Source organism: Mesoplodon bidens (genome assembly GCF_964165515.1).
Source record: "Mesoplodon bidens genome assembly, chromosome: 15".
NCBI classification, from domain to species: Eukaryota; Metazoa; Chordata; class Mammalia; order Artiodactyla; family Ziphiidae; genus Mesoplodon; species Mesoplodon bidens.
The window spans coordinates 79814148-79839074 of NC_138171.1; the positions used below are offsets into that span (position 1 = coordinate 79814148).

At 37.1% G+C, this 24927-nt stretch overlaps 1 protein-coding gene across 3 annotated transcripts in view; it reads left to right on the forward strand.

The window, feature by feature from the left end:
- Window positions 1–24927, forward strand: part of MACROD2 (mono-ADP ribosylhydrolase 2) — a 1988024-nt gene continuing 1963097 nt past the window's right edge. For all 3 annotated transcript variants that reach the window (XM_081256147.1, XM_081256148.1, XM_081256149.1), the window contains exons 1-2: window positions 1–279; window positions 6385–6501. In XM_081256147.1, the coding sequence (XP_081112273.1) occupies window positions 234–279; window positions 6385–6501 (163 nt within the window). In that variant the 5' untranslated portion in view covers window positions 1–233. The remainder of the gene's footprint in view (window positions 280–6384; window positions 6502–24927) is intronic.

The following is a 24927-nucleotide window of genomic DNA, read 5'->3' on the forward strand; positions in this document are numbered from 1 at the left end:
CTGAGGTGCTGCTGTGGTGGCGGCCGCGGGGCTGAGGCGGGTGGGAGCCGGAACCGAGTGCGTGCTGAGGGAGGAGGGCGGCGACTGGAGAGCGGCGAGCAGCGCGGGACCCGGAGCCTCTTCCACTTTTTCCCTCCCGAGCGCCCCCTCCCACCCCTCCCACTCCGCATACACCCTGTTTGCCCGTGAGCCTGGGGAACTTGCAGCTTAAAGCCAGCCACCCCCACAGCAACATGTACCCCAGCAACAAGAAGAAAAAGGTGTGGAGAGAGGAGAAAGGTAACCGGCCCGTCGAGTCCCGGGGGGCGGGGGTGGGGTGGGGTGGGGTGGGGTGGGGGCGGGAGTGAGGGCTGTGTGTGCCGCGGCGCCCTCCGCCCCGCTCCCGCCTCGCGCCCGGCTGGCCGGTGCCGCCTCCCTGGCGGGTCCGTGTGTACACACGCGCGTACGCGCGCGCACGCCGGCGTGCACGCGCCGCCCCCGGGTACCTGCCGCTAGCGCACGTGTGGGCGCACGCCCCTCTCTGCCGCCCGCCGCGCCCGGTCACCTTCGCCCCTCTAGCGGCGCGGACCGCCGCGCGGCGGCCCGCGGGCTCCGTACAACTTGCTCAGGCCCCCGCACCCTGTCCCCGGACCCCAGCTGGGACTTTCGGACTCCCGGCCCGGGTGTCCCGCGGATACATGCCCGCCAGCTGGCACCCTGGCTGCAGCTGCTGCTGATGCTCCGCGCCCGCCGAGCCTCAGACGTTCACCCCTCGCCTCTGTCCCCTGTCTCCTTCCCATCCGCTGGCTGGGCGTCCCCACCTTCGGATATTCAGCCAGGGCCCCTGCTTCTGCGCCGCAGTGTGACTTTTGAAACCTAGATCTCTGCGGGAACCTAAAACGAGCGGGTCTTGTCCGCGAGGCTAAGAGCAGTCAGAGAAGTCTGAATGAGCTTTTCTCTGCAGTGACTTCCTCTAGATTCCATCCCCATTCATAGTCTGAAGTTGCTCCGAGTAAGAGTGTGAGACTGATGTCGCTCTCTGTGAATGAGCCCATCCCTGAGTTTCGTGCAGATCAAAGCTTATCCAGATCAGCCAGGTTGACGGTGACGCTGATGTCGATGAGGCACAGAGGTGTGCGACCCAACCCTCTTTTCTCCACCTCCCTCCCTGTTTTTCTCTGGCACCATAGTTAGGTAATATTTCAAGGTAAAACTTGAGTCTGTAGTCTTTTCTTTCTTTCTTTCTTTCTTTCTTTCTTTCTTTCTTTCTTTCTTTCTTTCTTTCTTTCTTTCTTTCTTCTTTCTCCTTCCTTCCTTCCTATTCTCTTTCCTTTTCTCTTTTCTTTCTTTTTTTAAAAAAACTCTTCAGCAGCTGATTGTACAGAAATGTAGTAAAAAGTATTCGCACTGCTTCTGCTCTGTATCAGGAGTGAGGTCGAGTGAGGGAAGTGCAAATCTCTCCTAAGTATCCCATCTTTTTTATAGAACAAGGATAAAGGGGTGACTAGAGTAAAAGTTAATTTCCTTGATAATAGTTCTTTAAAATCTGGATTTTTACTGCAACTGCTGGTCTTTATAAGTAAGGCCAAACAGTGGATGAAAGAAAGGGAATGAATATGGGAAAAAAAAATCCTTTAGGTAGGGGCCTACTTAAAACAATGCATGAGGAAGGGGATGAGGAGGGACTTTTTTTCACATTAACTACTGGGAAGATTTAACATAGCATAACTGAAAGACCCAATTAAAATGGTCTTTAAATATTGACAAACTGGATGCCATTTAATTATGTTTTAATGATTATGGACATATATAGAACTAAATTTTGGTGTCGCAAATCAAATGCTGTTGAGAATAATAGGCTGATATATAAAGTAACGTAAAATAGTTTTGCTTTGTTTTCGCAATAGAAGTTATTTGAGTTTCAACAAGGATTCACCTTGTAAGCACTGAAAAATCTTTTATGCCCATTTTTATTGATGGTCTTGAAATGTTAGGTTTGTATTATTGATAATAATGAAGGCAAAATAGTGGAAAACATGGAGATTGCTTTCAATACATGAATAATTGATGAAATTATAGAGATTACTTAAGAACTATTATATTTTTCTGTCATAATAATGTTCCTAAAGTAACAATGTTATAATGGTTCTTTCATTTAACATCTACACTGTTGGACTTTCATAAGCAAGCATCTTTAAAACTTTAATGTCTTGATTTTTTTTTTCTTCTTTTACTTCTAATAATAGGGGAAAATATTACCAAATTAATATTATCTAAACAGAGAAGCAAATGCACAATTAAAGAAGGCACTTAACAAAGTAAATTTTTCTCTTGTCCAAAACTAACATATTTTTGCATTAAAAGAGAAAGTTATTGTGACTTGAAGACTTTTTAGTGTGTCAGCATCTTATCAGGATATCTATTTTTGGAATATTTAGTAAAGTATAATATTGTAAATCAACTATACTTCAATAAACATATGTGTGTACACACACACACACACACACACACACACACGCACGCACGCACGTACGTACGTACGTACGTACGTTATACCACCAAGAAGGAGGTGAGGATTTCCAAGACAGTAGTTAGTATTAAGAAGCTGATGGAAAGCGTGACCTTTTTCTGAATTGTACTGGAGAGGGCGGTATGGTATTTTTGTAATTGTTATTTAAATCTAAAGGAAGGCTTACCCACCTCATTGAAATGTCAAGGCATTCTTTAAACATATTTTAACTCAGGATACCATCTACTAAGTACATCTGCAAAGGTGAAACATTCTTTAAGGAAAAGTTTTGTGTAAAGCTGAAGAAACTGTATATATGACTGTGCCCCCCAGTATGTTTCATCGTTTAAATAAATAACTAAGGAGTTCTCAAGTCCACATAGGTTAAATAAACGGTGTTGATTTAATATTTTGTGCCCTAGTTCAAAACCACTCAATGTGTATTATCATTTCAAGTACTGAAAGTTAAATTATCTCAGTGTTTTATCTTATTGTCTTATTATTCATCTTGTTTTTTTCCTAAGTGTCCACACTTAAACTTTTAAGTAAATGGAATGACAGAGGCCAGGTTGCATTCCCATATGTACTTCTGACACTTACTGAAAGTACAAGTTGCTCCGTAATATCTTTCATCCTGATCGTTGATATTGCTGTATTTCCATATTAGTGATCTGAGCTTTTTTAGTAGTGCTTTGGTAAACACTAGTCATCACTTTTCCTCCTCCATGTGATTATTTCAAATTTACCATTTCCTTCAAGTTTCCTATTCCATCAAGACCTTAAGTTCCTATACTAAACAGATGACGTTGCCTTTTAATTCACGGAGAAAATACATGTCATGTAACATGAACAGCCCTAACATTTTCCTCCATATTTGTTTCTTTACATGTCTGTTGTTCTTTCAGCTTTCTTCCTTTTTTAGAGGAAGCACTTTTCATCTTTGTTTCTAAGGATTAACCCCTCTGCTTGTACCCTTTATCTCATCTGTATTATTTGAGATCTTGTACTATCATTTATTCTCTTTTGGGTATGTTTAGTTTCTCAGTGTCTTTGGGTTCCTCTCCTCATCCTATAACAACGATCAAGGAAGGTAGCCTTCCTTCCACAGGGCTTCACCTTGGAGTTGCTGTTCTCACTTTCCTTCTTTTCCTCAGTCCCTCAAAATCTCCTGGATCTCAAGTTATGCTCCAAGGAAACTAATGTTCCTAAAATCATTCAGTAATAACAATGATGTTGGTACTAATATAAAAATAGTTACTATTTGAGTCCTGTTTGTGTGCCCAGCACTATTTTAAGTAACTTACTTGGATTATCTCATTTAATTCTCACAACAACCCTGTGAGGTAGTGTATTTTTTTTTTTTTTTTTTTGTGCAGTACGCGGGCCTCTCACCGCTGTGCCCTCTCCCGTTGCGGAGCACAGGCTCCGGACGCGCAGGCCCAGCGGCCATGGCTCACGGGCCCAGCCGCTCCGCGGCATGTGGGATCCTCCCGGACTGGGGCACGAACCTGTATCCCCTGCATCGGCAGACGGACTCCCAACCACTGTGCCACCAGAGAAGCCCTGAGGTAGTGTATTTTAAGGTCAAGAGCTTAGAACACCATTTGTCTGGGTTTGAATCCTAGTAGTACTGATGACTAGCTGTGGAACCTTAGGTAAGTTATTCAACCTCTCAGTCTTAGTTGCCTCATCTATAAGTTGGGAATAATACCTACCAACTACCTGGAAAAGAAACTGAGCCATAGAGAGATTAAGTAATACAAGATCACACAGATTTACATGATTTGGTGTTAGAATCCAGACAGCTGTTAACCATTTTGTTCTCTTTTCAGTGTTGTTCTTGACCCAGTTGATAAAAACCAATGGCTTATTAATTTTCATTCTTCTTGATCTTCCTGTAGCAATTGACAAGATTTCCCCTTTTCTCCTCATTAAAACTCTTTTCTCTGCTGGTTTCCACATCAGTGGGACCCTGATTCACCTTGTACCTTCAGTGACATCTCAGTTTTATTTCATTTTTTTTCCTCTTTGTGTTCACTCCCTAAATGTCGTTTGTTTGAGGTTTGGTCCCCTGTCTTACCCTCCCCAATGAATTTCCTGTAGGCCTAGAATTTTAGGTTATAATTTCCAAATCTCTAGGCTAGATCTTTCCTGAGTTCCAGATTCTTGTTTTCAACTTGAATGGCCTAGGCATCTTAAATTCAATATAGTGTTGAGTATTGTAGTATTGTGATTTGAATATATTACATCTGATGAAAATCTTTTTTTTTTGGTCTCCTATTGTGGCTGAAGAAAAGCCAGGTCTAGGAGCGGGGAGAAATGTTGGGTGCCCAACATTTTTTCACTTGTGCTTACCTTAATACTTTCTGCAGTTTATTTCTGTGAAAGAATCTTTTAAAGTGATTATTTTATGAGGGTTAGATTACCTAAAACTAGATGCTGTCCTTAAATCCATTCATCTAAACTACAATACTTTGTAATATGCTGAAAGAGAATTGGAGAGTGAGAGTATGACTGTCAATTGCTCTACATTGTGGCGACCTTTGGCAAAGTAAATATATGATACATGACAGCTGACATACGGAATGAGTGAGGTTGCCAGTGTCAGTTTATATATTGAATATTAGAAAATCTTAATTTATTTGTAAATAAATCTAATTTATTTCCTTAGGTTCGAAATAAATAGAATTTTTTAGTTTTTTTCCCCAGTATCCTAGTGGATCGTTTTATGTACCTTCTAGGATATGAATAGTGAACTTTGAATATTAGTGGTGTACTTTATAGAATAAGATTAAACGGCTCGGCATAGTATACATATTCCTGTACATTTTCGTTTTAATTTATGTTTCTGGTTACTTTTCAATTCTGTGGCCACTTTCCCTCTTCCTAACATATCTTGCAGCTTCATTAAACTATTCGTATCTCCTTATCTTTGTTTACATTGCTCTACTAGTCTGAAATATCCTTATTTCTTACCCCTTCATGGCAGAATTCTACCTGTCCTTCAGGAATGAGCATACATGTCACCTCCTTTGGGAAGCTTTTCTTGAGAAGTTAGTATAGTATAGTGGCTAACGGTATAGGCTATAGTTTTTTACTAATGAAGATATCTGAGTGGATTTTAATGGAAAGCTCTCTTGCTTTGGACAAACTCCTGAACTTTGATGTGCTTCATTTCCCTATCTGCAAAATCAGGATAATAATACTATCAGTTTGGCTGAGTGTTGGGAAGATTATTTTAATAAAATTATACATGTGAAGTACCTGGCACACAGTGCGTTCTTTATAAACAACATCAACTATTGTTACTTCAAAGTGTTTAAAATGTTTTAATCTTATAATCAAGATTTATACTTCAAGTATTGTTTATATCACCTCCACAATGGTATTATTAATTGAAAGGGCACTTTTATTGTTGATGGCATTGTAGAATTAAGGAAATATCTTGGTGGCTGCTTTTCTTGTGCTGTTAGCATTTGTACTTATTTGTCTTAGGATTTTGTATTTTATTTATGTAGCTATTATTTTTTATCTTATCCGTATCCTCTTTTGTGAACTCCTCAAAGTTAAAGGTCACCTTTGTACCTGCAGTGTATAAACATATCACCTGGCACATAGTAGACTGTCAGTAGATGTTTGAAAGAGTTTACTTCTTTCTTGGACTATCACAAGAATGTCTTCCTCATCAGGCTTAGATCTTATTTTTCCCCCTACTAATATAGTATTAATTTGACACCTTTTAACACTCAAATACGGAGTCATTAGATTTGATTTTGGTATTCTTCAAGCCCACACCAATTCTTTGGTTAGTATAATGTGGTTAATATTTAAATTGTAAAATAATTCCTGAACTTAAAAGTTAAATACAAATGGAGATTCTGCTTTTATTTTGCAAGAACGTTTGCTGAAGATGACCGTAGAGGAGAGACGCAAAGAATACCTAAGGGACTATGTTCCCTTGAACACCATCCCATCATGGAAGGAGGAGATGAAGGGCGAGAGCCAAAATGATGGTAAGTTTCTCAGAACATTTTTCAGGTAGATACTGTTCTCATTGATTTATGACTTCTGCAGGACAATTGTTGATAGAATTGAATGCCTGGCATTTAATAAAGAGATGTCATTTTTGCTGTATGAAATAATTGGTTGTCATTTAATTGCTTTTAGCAATCTACTCTGTGTTACTTAAACTTAAGAAATTATTTTAACACAATTCATGTTTGGAGATATAGCACATTTATGTTATGGTACTTTTTTATAGATACTTTTTTTTTTTTTTGTGGTACGCGGGCCTCTCACTGTTGTGGCCTCTCCCGTTGCGGAGCACAGGCTCTGGACGCGCAGGCTCAGCGGCCATGGCTCACGGGCCCAGCCGCTCCGCCTCATGTGGGATCTTCCTGGACCGGGGCACGAACCCGTGTCCCCTGCATCGGCAGGCGGACTCTCAACCACCGCGCCACCAGGGAAGCCCTATAGATACTTTTAAAAAACTATTCTGCAGTAGTTGTTGGAGCAAATGATATTAGGGATATGTTGCTTTACTGAGATGGCCTTTTGAATTTGTTTTGATTTGGTTCATATATATCGCATTTCTTCAAGTTATTTTCAGGATTGGATACAGTTGAAAGATAGTATATTAGGAAGAATAGAGAAAAATCAAATAACATTTCACATAATTTGAAGAAGAGTATATATTTTGTATGATGTGCTATTGGTAAAGTATTTGTATGGTAAAATTTACCCACTCTCAAAGTTTTTATGGTTTGATGAGACTCTAGATAGTTTGACGGAAAATATATATGTTAGCATATAAATGAACTGGTAAATATTGAAAAGGTATATGGAAAGAGTTATAAAAACAACATAATAGATTTAATAGAAGTTTAATATGTTATCTTTGAATGAACACTCATTGGTGTTAATAGTCTGAATGTGAAATTTAAGAAGAAACAGGGTGCTTTTTAGGATACATAAATGTTTCAAAAGAAAGATAATTTTATGAAAGGGACTGAGGACATTCTAATTTCACAGGTTGTGGTCTTAGATTGGTGGAACTGTAGCGTATACTATGGACCCAGAACAAGAAGACTAGCATGGAATTCCTATGGACAAAATCTGGGAAACAGCAGCCGCATTAGCCTTTGGTGTCTGTGAAGAGAACATGCTTATCTGAGTGTTTGGGCTTTAGAGAGAATTTTGTTTTTCTGGGAAAGCAAAGCCTATGAGTTCTTTTAGAGCTAACTCTGCCTGGAAAAATGTGTGACCTTGGGCAAATGGGGTAGTGGCTCTATCCCAGGTTCTCTTGGGGTCACTGAACAAGCTGATTGGGATGTACACATCTGACCTGCTTGCCCAGTGTCTTCAGTAAATGCAGTTGTTTTAATTGGGCTAATTAAGACATCATTGAGAGAAGGTAGTGCTGTGTAATGAAAAGAATATAAATCAAAAGGACAGATTTCTGGGCCTTGACTGAACTAGGGTCATATGCCTCTTCATGGTTGGGTCTTTTATTTATTCTTTTGTTTATGAGAAACTAATATTGAATACTTCAGCTCCACTTTTTGTGGCAAGTGAATCTCTCTTTCACTTGTGCTTCATTCATCTGATTTTCTTTCTTCATTGCTATTGTAGGTGGTCAGTTTTCTAAGGTTGCAATACCTGCTGATCTTCTTTAACAAATTTTGCCTCCTGAAATAGAGGTAGATTTCTGTTGCTGCCAGAATAATTGAAAAAGCAATAGTGATACCCAGGCTGCATTGCCCAGTGTTGGATCTGCTCACCTCTGTGTAGAGGCTTGGCCTTTATGTTGGTTGCTTCTATTTGAATATTCAGCACGTGGGAGTGTAGGGTTGAACTGGGTTGTTAGAGAATTCGGAGTTGGATATTTTCAGAGATAGCCACAGCCCAAAATATTTCTGCTTAATCAGAGACGATACATTGAGTAACACCTCACATTGTTATTCCCTAACAAGAGTCTGTATATTTAATCCTTTCTCCCAATATGAGCTTTACAGTGGTTTACAACTGCTCTCTGTATTTCGTTTCTTTCCTTCATATTTTTTTGAGCTTGAAAGTTCTTCATGAGGAACTAGGTGGTGTACTCAGAATTGTGTTTCTATTAAACAATGTCTTATTTCCATCTAATGTTACTTGCTTCTCTCTATTGTGACCTGGAAATTGGTGACTGGTCTCTTCTTTTTCTCATGAAATGGAATGACTCATTCTATAAGTAATATCTGTTAATTTCTTTGTGTTATATATATCTTTCATAGTGCTTTCTTGCAGCATTACCTACCCAGTGCTCAATTACACTAAAATATTAGTCAAGAGAGTTTTAGTATTTTATTAGTTTGAAAGATCGTTTAAAAATATAAATCTTTAAAATATGATAAAGGACAATTATAAAGTTATATTTTTATATTTTATTTCGAAGTGTTTAAGCCACTGCTTATAAATGTATATGTATATAAATAGGTATTGATATTTATAATACCTTAATCTTTTAAGTATGAGATTTCAAACTAAGTTTTAAAAGAAGTCTGTTTATAATTCTGTGTCATATAGTTTCTGATTTGTAGGAAAGGAGTAGTATTTGTTGGGCTAGCACAACATGCCAATTTTAAATTTAGTAGTTTATCATTATTACCTATGTTTTTATGGAAGGCCATGTGTCATGGCCTTGATATTCATGATTACATGGAATGTTCTCAAGCTATTGTTTAATAAGTTTTTTCCTTAACTTTGCTCAGTTTTCTTTTACTTTAATTAAATGCTTCTTGTTATTTTATTGTAACAAAGTTAAATAATAATGAGAGGAGTAGTAGCCAGATGTATTTGTCATAATTTTAATTTTAAGCTTTCTTAACAAAAAGAAACCAAAAATTGCCAAATAATATAAAAATCAATGTGCAGAAAAGAGGAAGCAAGTAGATAATATTTTTATTTTGATTTACTACTTTCTTTTTTTTTTTTTTAAAGAAGATGTTGGGGGTAGGAGTTTATTAATTAATTAATTTATTTTTGCTGTGTTGGGTCTTTGGTTCTGTGCGAGGGCTTTCTCTAGTGTGGCAAGCGGGGGCCACTCTTCATCGCGGTCCACGGGCCTCTCACTATTGCAGCCTCTCTTGTTGTGGAGCACAGGCTCCAGATGCGCAGGCTCAGTAGTTGTGGCTCACGGGCCTAGTTGCTCTGCGGCATGTGGGATCCTCCCAGACCAGGGCTCGAACCCGTGTCCCCTGCATTAGCAGGCAGATTCTCAACCACTGTGCCACCAGGGAAGCCCCTTGATTTACTACTTTCTTAATATTGGAGAACTAGGGATCAGCAGAGGAAAGAATGGGAGGTGATTACCAAAAAAAACCCCATTTGCTTATCGTTCATGTTTATATTTGTCAACTACTATTAGTAAATCTCTGGAATTATATGCTTCTAATTACTTCTTCTGTGTTAGCAATTCTGTAATAATTCTATTTCATTTGTCAGTTGCTGTGTTGTAGGGAATTTTAAAATGCTTGTCTCTCTATTATTTCTGTGTCTCTAGCAACTGGAATAGTGCCTCATGTGTAGGTGGGCTCAGTCAGTATGTTACATAAGAATGCCTCAGAGGTTAACAGTCTACAATGGACAATTCTTTTTTCTTTATTTTTTTTCAAACTTTAAAATGAGCATTTAAAAACATATATAAAAATAGATACTGTAATGAACCTTTCTGTGCCCACCACCCAGTTTCAACAGTTAATGATGATCAGTTTTATTTCATGTATATCAGTGCTCCCTGCACCTTTCTCCCAGACTGTTTCAAAGCAATTCCTGTATATCTTATCAACTTTATCTGTAAATATATGTATGTGTGCCTATGCATGCATCTCTAAAAAGGTAGGGACACTTTTTTGTTGTTTTAATATAACCACAGCACTCTCACATCAGAAAATTAATTCTTTAATGTAATTAAATGTCCAATTAGTATTCACATTTTTCTTGTTGTCTAATAAAGAGTTTTGCTTTTTTTTTTTTTTTTTTTTTGCGGTACGCAGGCCTCTCACTGTTGTGGCCTCTCCCGTTGCGGAGCACAGGCTCCGGACGCACAGGTTCAGCGGCCATGGCTCACGGGCCCAGCCGCTCTGCGGCACGTGGGATCTTCCCAGACCGGGGCACGAACCCGTGTCCCCTGCATCGGCAGGCGGACTCTCAACCACTGCGCCACCAGGGAAGCCCAAGAGTTTTGCTTTTTTGTGCAGTTGGTTTGCTTGAGTCAAGATCTAATAAACAAGGTTCACATACTGATGTATTTCTTACGTCTCTTTTAATCTATACTTTCTTCTCTTTCTGTCCTTTTTCCCTCTTGTAGTTTATCTGTTGAATAAAGTAAGTTATTTGTCTTACAGAATTTTTCACATTTTGGATTTTGCTCAGTGCATCTTTGTTTTGTTATTTAGCGTGTTCCTCCGTCCCCCTATGTTTCTTATGAGCTGGTAGTTAAATCCAGAGGCCTGATCAGGGTTGGGTTTAATTCTTTTTGAAAGAATACTTTATAGATTATTGTACCTTCTTTTTGCATGATGTCTGGTGATTGCTTTCTGTGGTGATAAGACTGATCGCTAGGTCCAGTTATTGTCTGTCTAATCCATCCTTTGTAAAGTTCCCTATCAACTTTTTCCCTCATGAATTTAGCAGCCATTGATGATTGATCCATTATTTTATTAGGGGTTGCAAAATAGTGTTCTCCTAATTTTATCATTCCTCCTTTGTTTATTATTAGTTGGACTTATGTAAAAACTTTTCCTAATCAACTTTTTTTTTGTTTTCATGCAGTACAGTTTATACAGAAAAGGCAGAATAAATGCTAGATTTCCTTTTATTTACCAGCTTTTGGATTGAGTTGGTTTCCTGAAATCCTCCAAAAGTAGCCAAAGAGTTCTTTCTCTTTAAGTTTTGACTGGCATTTTGAAGCTTTCTCTTCCTCTTTCCCCATTCCTCCTGCCCCCACATGCGTTATATGGGAATGCCTCATTTAAAGTATAGTGCCTGTACAAATATATACAATTACTAAAATGTAGTCCTAGGATGTAGTAGAAAGGCAAAGATAGATATAGATATATCAATGGATGGATGGATATGATAGAAGGATGGCATTGCTTCTTTGTAGGGACAGAAGTTCAGTTCTCAGGTTTACTTGTTATGTGTTCTGTTCTCTTTGGCTACTTTCCACACTGAGGTTCTATTAGAATACCACTCAGAGAAGCATGACTTTGCCATGCTTAGGCTAATTTTCTCTTACTGGTTGGTATCAGAGAAAATAGCTCTAGCTGTAAGTTTAGATTGACTGTGAATCTTTACTTTTAATGTTTATATGGAACAGTAAGGGATGAAAAGTATAATAAATGATGAAGGTGAGTTAAGTGGAAACTATAAAACTATTTTATTCAGGTATGACAAAATATTAGAAGGGTCATTTAGAAAGAAACTTCATATTTCATATCTTTTTTTTTTTTTTTTTCTTTTTGTGGTATGCGGGCCTCTCACTGTTGTGGCCTCTCCCGTTGCGGAGCACAGGCTCCGGACGCGCAGGCCCAGCGGCCATGGCTCACGGGCCCAGCCGCTCCGCGGCATATGGGATCCTCCCAGACCGGGGCACGAACCCGTATCCCCTGCATCGGCAGGCGGACTCTCAACCACTGCGCCACCAGGGAGGCCCCATATTTCATATCTTATGTGTAATATTCAAATCTGATTTATAGGTCATTTGAAAACACTTAACTAGAAAAATCTGAACTGTGAAATCTAAGTCTGAATTTCCATTTTTTGAGGTGTATAGAAATATTTTGAGATATTTGGGTTGACTAGGGGCATGTGTGTAATCTTTCTTTTGGTTAACTTAGAAGCTCAGCCTCGTTCGGTCTCTTAAACTAATTTCTACTTTTAAATGATTTTCATAAGAGGTGATGGCTGACCAAAGAAATATAAGTTAAGTCCAAATTGCTGAGTCTCTCCATCACACTGAGATCTTATTTCAATGTGGGTTTTGAATTTTGTTATATTTTACCTATGTCCTAGGTTGAATATTCATATTCAGAAATCATCAAAGAAAGAGTATCTTAATCATATTTCAATCCCAGTGCATAGTCCAGTATTTTATCCTTAGTAAATTAGCAATAACTATTTTTTGAATGTCAGTATTATTAATCAGTTTATTAATCAGTTTATTAATCACCAGGAATGAGGAAGTAAGAATATAATTATGTTGCTGAATATTATATGGAGAGGGGTAAGGGACCATATGGTAAAACAAATTAAAAAATTTTAATAACTATGATGAGGTGGGCTTTGCCACAGATTTTAAAACTATATTAACTGAATTATTTTATTAAATATTTGATGTTGGTTGGAAGACAGGCCATAATTTAAAATGACTGAATAGTTAGGAAAATGGTATTTATAACAGGATGGAATTCAGTAGGCTTATAAAAATTGGAAAGGAATGTTTCCTATTATAGTCTTTTGATATTGATCCCTTTTTATATTATTTTCAGTTTGAGCACTATACTTTAAAAGTAAAATAATCTGTAGAAGCAGAAGAAAGCTCAGAGCAAAACATCTCAACTTTTTAGGTACAAGTCATTTATTTTCAGTGGGTGGTGATTTTTTTTCCCCACTTGTATGATCTTAAAATAAATTTAATTAAAAAAACAGAAAGCTATTTTTGCCTCAGGTAACTAAGACCACTCTAGCTTATTCTTCAAACAATTATTTGTGAAGTTTCCATTACCTGTAAAGATGTTGCACAAGTAGAACTTATATTAGAAACAGACATTTTTCACTCCAAAAGTGAAAAGTAGACTACGAGAAAGACTAAAATCCTAAATGACCTGAATTCTTCTATGATCTGGCCCCTCTCCTTTTTGGCTTCTTATTATATTACTCCCTTTCTTGGTCTCTGCATCTAGCCACACTGTCCTTTCTCTTTCTGGAATGTATTGTGCTCCTTCCCACTACTGGGTCTTTATCTGGTTGTTTTTATCTCCACGTCCTTGTTAATTTTTCTCAGCTTTCAGTTCCCAGCTTGAAACCCTTCTATTCTGTCTGGAATCTTCGCTGAACCCTTACTTTGGAACAATTTCCTATATTAAATACTTTCATACAGCTATGATCCTTTTCATACAGCATTAATATCAGTTTGTTTTTAATGTACTCAATCATAGGATTATCTGATCAAGATCTATCTCCTTATAAGATTAATTACTGTAAACATAGGGACCATGTTGTCTGTCTTAACTCTCCTTTATATCTCTGGCATCTAGCATTATGCTTGGTGCACAGTAGATATTCAGTAAGTATTTGTTTTGTGAATTGAATAAATGATCAACTATTTGCCTGATGGTATTTCATGCATTATTTTCTGTCTTCCCACCTTTTCTTCACTGTATTGTAAAGATTCACTTGGGAATAATGGGCTTAGAAATTAATCCAGTTGCTTTTTAATGTAGGTAATAAATACTTTGCATCTCTGTAATATAAGGTTGGTTTTATTGTTTTAAAAGTTAGATAGCCTAAGGATAAATGACAATTAAGATTTTATAGAACTACTGTATAGATATTTAACTAGTTGACACAAGGATGAGAATTTGTTATGTGTATTCATCAGCATTGTGTATTATTGTTTATAGTACTTAGTAACGTTATTTCAATTTCTGTGAAAAATGTCAACAGAACTTAAGTTAAATGAGTGTGAATGTAGAAACTTAAGCTTATTATATAATAAGATTTTAAAGTGTAGAAAAATCTTAAGGTATTACCATTGTAGATGCATTTACTTTGGCATTATTGATTCTTGACACATAAAACAACTGTAAGAAATTGTATTAGTATTATATCCTGCTTAAGCCCTTTACTGAGTTAGTTGGTTTGCTTCAAAAAAGAACTTGGCTACAGATAAAGAATTTGGTTTCCCATGGAAGAATTAGGCTAAGTAAGAGAATTTTGAGAATAAATAGCATTCACTGTAATGTATAAAAATATTAAAAATTTTTGTGTAATGATATTTTGTGTGAAGGTGTGAACATTGGTTTAGTCAGACATTTGTGAAGTAAGGTTAACTTCTAAAATAGAGAAAAAAGAATATGAAGAAAAGAACATATAGTGATTCATAATTCACTGCATGGTTTTGTTTTTCCTCTGCCTTTATCTCACTCTTGGTCTTTTAAACTGTTTTCCAACACTATTTTAACAATACATAAATAAAATTTATTGTACATTGCATCATGTACCAAGTGCTATGTAAATTGTCCTTGTATTTAAGCTTGTTTTTAAAAAAATGTAGAAACAAAAATCAAACACCTTTTTTTTTTGATACATATCAAGATGACCCTGAGTTGAAAACACAAGATGAGTTCTTTCTGTGTTATTTTGTAAGTCTGTAACTTCACCACAGATTGTGTTAGTTTTCTTTTTAACCCATTAAATTAATTATACTAGTAAATATGGTTTTACTTAAATACATTTTGGTCAGTGCAGACAGATACTTTGAGATAGGTTATAGACTGGTGGTAGCCAAAGCCAACCTTTTCCTTTTTCCCCACCCCCATCCCCACCTTGATTGTCTTTCTGTATAAAAGAGTCTTTATAAAGTCTTTGTCTTCTTTTTTCAAATACTTAGTTGTTACATTTTCATATAAGTATTCAAAACAAGGATTTGAATATAGTTTACGGTTTTATTGAAGCCTTTGATTTAGAACCAAGTTGAGAATTACTGATGAAACAAGTAACAAATATAGATAATAAAGTTCATAAAAGTCCATATGCCTGGCCATATGCATGCCAGGGCAGAAGATATATGAGCCTTTGGAGGTTTGGAAATATTACGGTTTAGTTTGGTCTAGGTTCAGGGCAAGCCATGGATTTCAGATTGCTAGTTGCTCTCTAGAGATTGGATTAGGATATATTCAGTTTTTTTAAGAATCCAGACTATCCCATCATAGAGGTGATTCTCCCATTAAACTTAGATTTGAGATTGTGTCTGCCATATGAAAATAACAGAGTTAGAGATTTTCCAAATTTTATACTTCTCCTGTATTAGTGATTCTGTTGGGGTAAAAACTTTCAGGGTTTTGTTTTGTTTATTTCTGTATAAGTTGAGGCTTACTGTTATATACCCATCAGATGTGTAATAATGGGAGTGATTTTTATTATTTTGATAAGTATATGTATCTTCTATGTTAACTCTGGGAATGCACAGGTTTTGGGATTAAACGTGTCTGTCATCAAATCCCAATTCTGCTGTTATATACCCTTGTCAAAGAACCTGTGACCTCCCTAAACTTGTCTTCTCATATGTTAGTTACCCCATTGGGGCTGTTTGTTTTTCCTTCTTAAGTTTGTGAGGAGAACTAGTTGAGAGAGGACATCAGTGCGTCTACATAGCTCCAAAGGCTTCTATTATTATAGAATGCACCTTCCTCTTGCACAAAACTTTTTCTGACTCCTACTCATATCTTTGCTCATAGCCAGTGTATAATAGAAAGTAGATTTTTTTCCTATGCTTGTAACTGTAAATACATGTAGTTTCTTTGAATTTGGACCGTCTGCTTTAGAAGGTAGAAACTGTGGCTGTTTCGGAATTTTATTTTATAGGGTCTGTTGGAGGTCTTTGTGTACAAATCCACTTAGTAGTTTGTGGTAAGTGTGCTAAGTAGAGCTACAACTGGTCAGGGAAAAATATTTTTAAGACAGTCGGTTATTTGGAAACATCAGGCACTACTTTTTTGTTTCCTCTGTGAGTGCTTGTACGTTGTTTTTAAGAATTTTGAAATTTGTACTGTTAGATTTGAGAGAAGATGGCATCTAAAACTGAAGATACTTTCTGAATTAAAGGCTAGTATTTTAAATTTTCTAAATATTTTTGTTGTTATTTAGCACTTTGTAAGAGTAAATAACAAGCTAATAAAATTTCTGGCCGTTGGTGTATGTGAATTCTAATGTCATTGAAAGGAAAAAATTTTTGTTTAAAACCAGATTTGACTGAACAGCTTTCACATACTAAGGGAATAGCATAATTCATACATCAGAAGAGATGACTTTTAGTTGAGGAAAATATCTTGAACCTTTGTGGATATGAGAAGTCTGGAAAGAAAAGACAAAAGCAGAGGGGAATTTTGAGTTTCTTGGGCAGCCTGAGAGAGAAGTGTGAAGGATATAGGAACAAAAGGAAAAGAAGATGTGAGGAGAAATGGTGGAGAGCAAGAAGTTCCAGCAATGTGGCAGGAAGTCAGTCCCTATGTAAGGACAGAATGCATCCATCCTTAAAGAATATAAATAAGATGGGGGCTGGAGATATTTATCTTACCTGATTATTAAAATAACAGGTGTATCTGGATGCAGATACCCAGTACCTGACATCTTGGTTGTTTTAATGATAGTAGAAATTATATGACTCATAAGAATACCGAATTTAACCATACTTCTGAGTGTCTTTGACAAATACAAAAAAATATTCTATCCTCTGTAGTCTCTGAAATTGTTCCTGTTATGCAGGTGGTAAGAGGTGGGACAGAGATAACAGTGCATACCTAGCAGTTTACTAGACATATGCTTACCTCAGCTAAGTAACTCATTCAAATTTATGGTAACTTGACTTGGTTCTTAAGCATGTTTAAAATCTGCTTAACCATTTTAATTTTAACAGTTCAGTGGTTTTAAGTACATTTACAGTCATCATCAGTACCCATTTCCAAAATCATCATCAGTACCCACTTCCAAGACATTTTCACCTTCCCAAATAGAAACTCTGTACCCATTACATAATAACTACCCATTTTCCTCTCTCACCCAGCTTCTGGTAGTCTCTATTCTGTTTTCTGTCTGTATAAATTTGCCTGTTCTAGACTTCCTGTAAGTACAATCATACAATATTTGTCTCTTATGTCTGGCTTATTTCACTTAGTATAATGCTTTCTAGGTTCATCCATATTGTGGTGTGTACTACAATTTCATTCTTTTTTAAGGTTGGGTAGTATTCCACTATATATGTATGCCACATTTTGTTTTTTCATTCATCTGTTGATAGACATTGGGGTTTCCACCTTTTGGCTATTGCGACTAATGCTGCTGTAAACTTTGTGTACCAGTATCTGTTTGAGTCTCTGTTTTCAGTTCTTTTGGGTATATAACTAGGAGTGGAATTGCTACATTTTTTGGTAATTTTACATTTAACTTTTTGAGGAACCACAAAACTGTTTTCCACAGCAGCTGTACCATTTTACATTCCCATCAGCAATGCACAGGGACTCCTCTACATTCTTGCCAATGCTTGTTATTTTCTGGTTTTTTTTAATAATAATAAAATATAAAGAATAATTTCTTTCAGCAATGTTTTGGAATTTTCATTGTACAGGTCTTTCACCTCATTGGTTAAGTTTATTACTAAGTATTTTATTCATTTTGATGCTATTGTAAATGGAATTGTTTTCTTAATTTTCTTATCAATTGTTCATTCCTGGTACATAGAAATGCAACTGAACTTTGTGTGTTGATTTTGTATCTTGTAACTTTGTTGAATTCAAGCTAATAATATTTTGGGTTTTCTACACATATGATCATGTTATCTGCGAACAGAGATAATTTTACTTCTTCCTTTCCAATTCATAGGTGTATATTCCCTTTAAGCTGCTGCTGAATTCAGTGTTTTGAAGATTTTTACATAGTTATTCACAAGGGATATTGGCTGTAGTTTTCTAGTAGTGTCTTTTTTTGGCTTTGGTATTCAGTAATGCTGGTTATATAGAATGAGTTAGGAAGTGTCCCGTCCTCTTCAATTTTTTCGGAAGAGTTTGAGGATTGGTGTTAATTCTTCTTTAAATGTTTGGTGGAATTCACCAATGATGCCCTCTAGTCCTGGGCTTTTTATGTTAGAAGGTTTTTGAAACTGATTCAATCTCCTTATTAGTTATAGGTCTATTCAGATTTTCTATTTCTTTATGAGTTAGTTTTGGTAGGTATTTCTAGGTGTGTTTCTAGGTATTTGTCCATTTCATCTAGGTTATCCAGTTTGTTAGTGTGTAATTTTTCATAGTATCCCCTTATAATCCTTTATATGTATGTGAAATTTGTAATCATGTCCCTACTTATATTTCTGATTTTAGAAATTTTAGTCTTTTTTTCCCTCTTAATACAGCTAAAGGTTTGTCAGCTTTATCTTTTCAAAAAGCCAGCCTTTAGTTTTATTGATCTTTTAAAATTGTTTTTCTAGTCTCTATTTTATTTTATTTATCTCCACTAGTCTTTTTTTTTTTTTTTTTTTTTTTTTTTTTTTTTGCGGTAGGCGGGCCTCTCACTGTTGTGGCCTCTCCCCTTGCAGAGCACAGGCTCCGGACGCGCAGGCTCAGCAGCTATGGCTCACGGGCCTAGCCGCTCTGCGGCATGTGGGATCTTCCCAGACCGGGGCACGAACCCGTGTCCCCTGCATCGGCAGGCGGACTCTCAACCACTGCGCCACCAGGGAAGCCCTCCACTAGTCTTTTTTTTTGTTTGTTTTGTTTTTTTTTTTGCGGTATGCGGGCCTCTCACTGTTGTGGCCTCTCCCGTTGCGGAGCACAGGCTCCGGACGCGCAGGCTCAGCGGCCATGGCTCACGGGCCCAGCTGCTCCGCGGCATGTGGGATCTTCCCGGACCGGGGCACGAACCCATGTCCCCTGCATCGGCAGGCGGACTCTCAACCACTGCGCCACCAGGGAAGCCCTCCACTAGTCTTTATTACCTCCTTTCTTCTGGTAGCTTTGTGTTTAGCTTGTTCTTTTTTTTTTTAAGTTTCTTAATGTATAAAATTAGATTATTGATTTGATATTTATTTATATTTTTTGACATGGACAATTTTTAAAGTCTTTATTGAATTTGTTACAATATTACTTCTGTTTTCTGTTTTGGTTTTTTGGCTGTGAGGCATGTGGGATCTTAGCTCCCCAACCAGGGATCGAACCCACATCCCCTGCATTGGAAGGTGAAGTCTTAACCACTGGACTGCCAGGGAAGTCCCAAAGTCTCTCTTTGTTTACTTTGTCTTCCTCAGGGTTTTACAGATGTTTCCTCAGGAGTTCTTCCGGCTCAATGCTGGGACACTCCTTCAGCACATAGCTAGGCCTTCTCTGAATCTAAGGATTATCTTGAGGTGCAAGCTTAAGGTCTTCTCAGCTCTTTTCTGAGCATGTATCCTGTCTAGACATGCACATGACTTTCTAAATTCCCCTGTATACATGGCTGCTTTTGAATGTCCTTATTTCCTAAAGAGCCTCACCCTGTCTTCTCCTTGGGCATTATATAGTCTATTATATGTCTGCCCATAATCTTGTCTCAGGTGTCTGTGAATCTGTAGTTGTCTAGAGCTTTTATGAGCTCTTTTATGAGCACTGCCTGCTGATTTTTCCATCTTAATTTTGAGTTAGGTGAAGTAGGGATGAGTGCCTTCCATCAGTTCTTCAAGTATCCCCAGATAGGTGAGAACAGACTTACACAATAATTTGCAGATAAGGTCTTTTCTCCTGATTCACAGGAGGGAACTGGCAACCACTGCTACTGCTTCAACACCAAGACTGCTGTTGTGCTGGGGAGGGTGTAGGGCAAGGTTGAGTAAAAATACTTTAAAAAGTCTCTGGGTTTTTCTTGATTGGGTGTTTGCTTGGCTTCTGTAAACCTTAGACTGTTTTCCAGAATTTCAACAAAGTTGGCTCAGACAGTTTCTGTCTGTTGTTTTCAGTGTTTATGTGGGCAGATGAGAGCTTGGAGGTGTCTGGTTCACCATTCTGCTTGAACTTTATAATTTCAAATGTGAAAACCAACTGTTTGGCTACCACTAGCTGCTTTAACAAAGTAACCCTCAAGTTCAATGGCTTAACCTGATAAAAGTTTATTTCTAGTTTAATTAACAGTCCATTTGTGGGTGTTTGTAATTGGTATCAGTGGAGGAGTGGTGGTGGTGGTGGTGGTGGTGTTTGGATTGGGGAATGTGAGTATGTGTCTTTGAGGGGGCATTCTGTTTCACGTAGTCCTTCAGCGACAGAGCTGATCAAGCCTATGCCTTCTGTAACACGTTGCTTCTGAGGGTGCCCTGGAGAACCTTAGGAGAAAGGGGGAAAGAGAGGGATGTATCGGAGGGTTTTATGAGCTAGCCCCCGGAGATGGTGCACTTGATTTTCACTCAACATATCTTGGGCAGATCTCAGGCACATGGCCATATTTAATTGTAAGAGAGGCTGAGAAATGTAATCTAACTATATACTCAGGAAGAGGATGAAACTAGTTATTTTGGTGAATGGCTAGTAATATCTGCCATACCAGCCATGCACAGAGCTTCCTTGAACTACCATTTTCTATTGAATGAGCTGTAAGATACACCATTATTTTATATTCCATTAAGAAGGAAGAGGAAAAAAAGCACTGTCAATTGAATTATTATACAGTGCTCCCTAATCACTCTGATCTCTGTCAATAAATTTAAAAATTATTTTAGATTTCCTCCATTATATACTTTTATGATATATCATACTTGAATATACCTTAGAAGGAAACTATAAGTGAAGTAAGTTTAGGTCTTCCTAAAACATCTTTGTACTCAGAATCCATTCTTCTGAATCATTTTTCCCAGAGTTGTCAATGTGTTTTTCCACAGAATTATTTTATGTGCAGTTAGGAGAGTTGGTGATACAGTACTACCTAAAAGTGTACTCTGCTTTTGTCTGGGATTTCCTTCTAAACCACTGATACCTAGTCTGTAAGTTTTAATGCTGGCATATTCTTGATCTTACCAGGTAGTGTTAATGAAAGGTTTTCAACCAGTACTTGGACTCATGTTCTTTCCTCAAATGGTCATTTGGATTGTTGCCTGAAATATTGAGAGGTTGCAGTTGTCTAATTATATCACCAGAAATGATAAATAAATTCTTATATACACAGGCAGTGAAGACTGTCATGAACACCACCTCCACAGCAGCAACTGTAAATACCTTTAATTGTAAGGCACCTGCCAATTTCAGAGATGTTAAGGTGTTAAAAAAAAAAAAAAAAGGCATCTTCGAATTGAAGATGTATAGTATGTTGAATTTGTTTTGATATTTAAGTTTTTGTGTTTTTTAATATTTAGGACTTTTTACTCCTAATGATGTCTAACCTATTGAAAACACTGGTTATTTGAATTTATAAAAATTATTTTTTGGTTTTTCAAGTTCTTTAGTTTGGAGAATTAGGTGAAGTGAAGGATAGGATGGATCAGCTCTTTGGAGCACTGGCTTAAAGTTATGAGCGTCTGATTTTAGAACAATACAGGAAAACACTTAAACACTGTTAGTTGCTTCTGAATGGAATGGACTCTGACACAGTGCATTTTCTGTCATTGGAATTATTCAGAAAGGTTCTGGATGAAAATCAGTCAGAGTGAAAGCACTTCCTTCAGTGGGCAGTAATTGAAGAAGATGTTGTCTAATGTGTCTTTCTGACTGTTGAGATTCTTATTCTAAAATAATTTAATTTTGTGTAAGTGGTCTTCCCTTTTCTGATCCTTGACAGTATAATTTATCAGTGCTTTCTGTCGGTGATTGCAACACCAGTGATTTTTTTTTTCCTTAATGTAAGACAGACAACTAAATGCAGATTACTGTTCTGTTTCTAATTAAGTGATTAAACATACTAAGCCAAGGCATTCTTTGGAACACTGATTGGCACAGAGGGAGTGTGTATTCAAGGAATAGTACGTTTTTCTTTGTGGATTTCACTGCAAAATATTGTTACCTCATTTTCCTGGGGGCACAGGAAAATTCTAATTTTTTGGTTCTTTCAGGGTTTAGTTTGTGAAAGGGGCCACTGTCAATTTTATTTTTAATTAAAAAAAGGCTTATGGAAATGACCCTCTTTCCTGTCTTTCTTTTTGCTGTAACACAGTACTTGTGGCCAGACTCTTTGGAATTATCAGTACTTAAACAACTAAATAAGGAATCTTCTGACCTTTCCTGTTAGTGGCTCAAATAGTCATTACAAGGATTGTTCATACACTTTTGCAGAGCAAATTAAATAGGTGAAGGACGGCCAAGTTTTAGAAAGAGAGAGAGCCAGAGATATATCTTTTTCTTATTTTCTTCCTCATACCCAAATCTAGATGTCAAGTTATCTGAGATTTACTTTTACTGAAAATAATGATAGTGAATAATAACACTCCCACTTTGGGCTTCCCTGGTGGCCCAGTGGTTGAGAGTCCGCCTGCCGACGCAGGGGACATGGGTTCGTGCCCTGGTCTGGGAGGATCCCACATGCCGCCGAGCGGTTGGGCCCGTGAGCCATGGCCGTTGAGCCTGCGCATCCGGAGCCTGTGTTCCGCAACAGGAGAGGCCACAACAGTGAGAGGCCCGTGTACCAAAAAAAAAAAAAAAAAAAAAAAAACCACTCCCACTTTAGTTTTGGCCATTCATAACTTGCCAATAGCTCAAACCTGGGATTTTAAAGACTGTTGAATTATGTTCATGGAATGCTTTATTGAGTAAATATATGTTTTTCATCATAATGAAAACATGTCTTTTTTCTGAATAGATTTGTACTGGTATTCTAAATATTTAATGTATCTCCCTCTTTGTGAGAGAGACCGCTCTAGATTTCTCTGGTAATATTTCTGGCAAAGTCTGTGCTCTTAATCTTTCTGCCTCTTATGCTTTTACAAATACTCTACTGTATGTGTACTCTTATATAGTATTTTGTTAGTTTTTATAGTAAAAACTAACATTATATATACATGGCATTTTGGAGCTTGCTTTTTCCACTTAAAACTGTACTTTGACATTTCCTTGTTTTTTTTAAAGTGTATTTTTTATCATAAATCATTTAAATTTATTTACCATAAATTATTTTATCCTTGATGGACACTAGGTATTTTTCCCATTTGCTAATAAGGTTATGATGAATATGTTTATAACCCTGTATATATGTCTGAGGCTTTATGTGAGACAGATTCCTAAAAGTGGAACTGCTGGGTCACAGACAGTGCAGATTTGAAATTTTGGTAATATTGTTACATCATCCTTCAAAATGGCTGAAATAGTTTATACATACATCAACATTGTATGAATACCTGTTTTCTCATAATTCTGTCAACAGAAAGTGCCATTAATCCCTGAAATGTTTGCCAGCGGAAAGGGTAGAAACTAGTAACTTGTTGCTGTTGCTGTTAGCCATTTGGATTTCTTTTGTGAGTCATCTGTTTATAACTTTTTCTCACTTTTCTGTTGGGTTGCCTGTTTTGTGTTTTAACTTTGTAAATGTTGCAGTATTTTTTATTTTTATTTATTTGTTTATTATTTATTTTTTTTGCGGTACGCGGGCCTCTCGCTGTTGTGGCCTCTCCTGCTGCGGAGCACAGGCTCTGGACGCACAGGCTCAGCGGCCATGGCTCACGGGCCTAGTCGCTCCGTGGCATGTGGGATCTTCCCGGACCGGGGCATGAACCCATGTCCCCTGCATCGGCAGGCGGACTCTCAACCACTGCGCCACCAGGGAAGCCCTGCAGTATTTTTTAAAAGCCTATTGTTGAAGAGTATGGTAGTTAAGAATACAGACTTGAACCAGACAGCCAGGCTGAATACTGGCTCTGCCATTTCTTGGGGAAGGTTGCTTAATCTCTGTACTTCAGTTTCTTCATTGGTAAAATAAGGTTTGTGATGGTATACCTCAAGAAATTATTGTGAGGATTAAAAAAATTAGTGAGTTATAAACAGCATAGAATAGTACCTTATCCTTAGTAAGTGATCTCGAAGTGCTTAGCTTTTATAATAATTATTGCTATTGTCATTTATGCTATCTTGTTTTTAGCAAAATTAAAAATTTTTGGTCACATTGGCTAGTGTTCTATTTAATGTCTCTTGCATTTGAGGTTTTATTAAATTAAGACTGTTCATTCTAATATCTATAAAAGTAAAGACTTTTTAAGTCTCTTCAGAAAGTTGGCTTAATTTTACTTTACGTTTGTTATCTGAGTGGAATTTCTTTTGTGTGGTAGGAGGTAGACTTAGAGTTTTTTTTTTTCCCAGTGGATATCTAGTTATGCCCATTAATGTTTTCTTAATCATATACTAAAATTTCCATGTATGCACGAATCTGTTTCTGGACTCTTTATTCTATTTCATTGTGATCTGTTTGCCAATTCTTATGTCAGTATTACACTCTTATAATTACTATAGTTTATTTATATATTTTGATATTTTGTTTGTGAAAAAAGCTACTCTCATCCTTCTTTTTCAAAATTTTCATGGTTATTTTGATGTACTCTTTCAAACTGATTTTAGATTTTGTTCTATTTATAGAATAGTCAGAGTTCTATTCAAATCTTATTTTAAAAAATCCTATAAGTTTTGAAAAGGTTGATATCTTTACAGTATTGAATGTTCTTATCCAAGAATATAGCTTTCCAAAAAATTAAT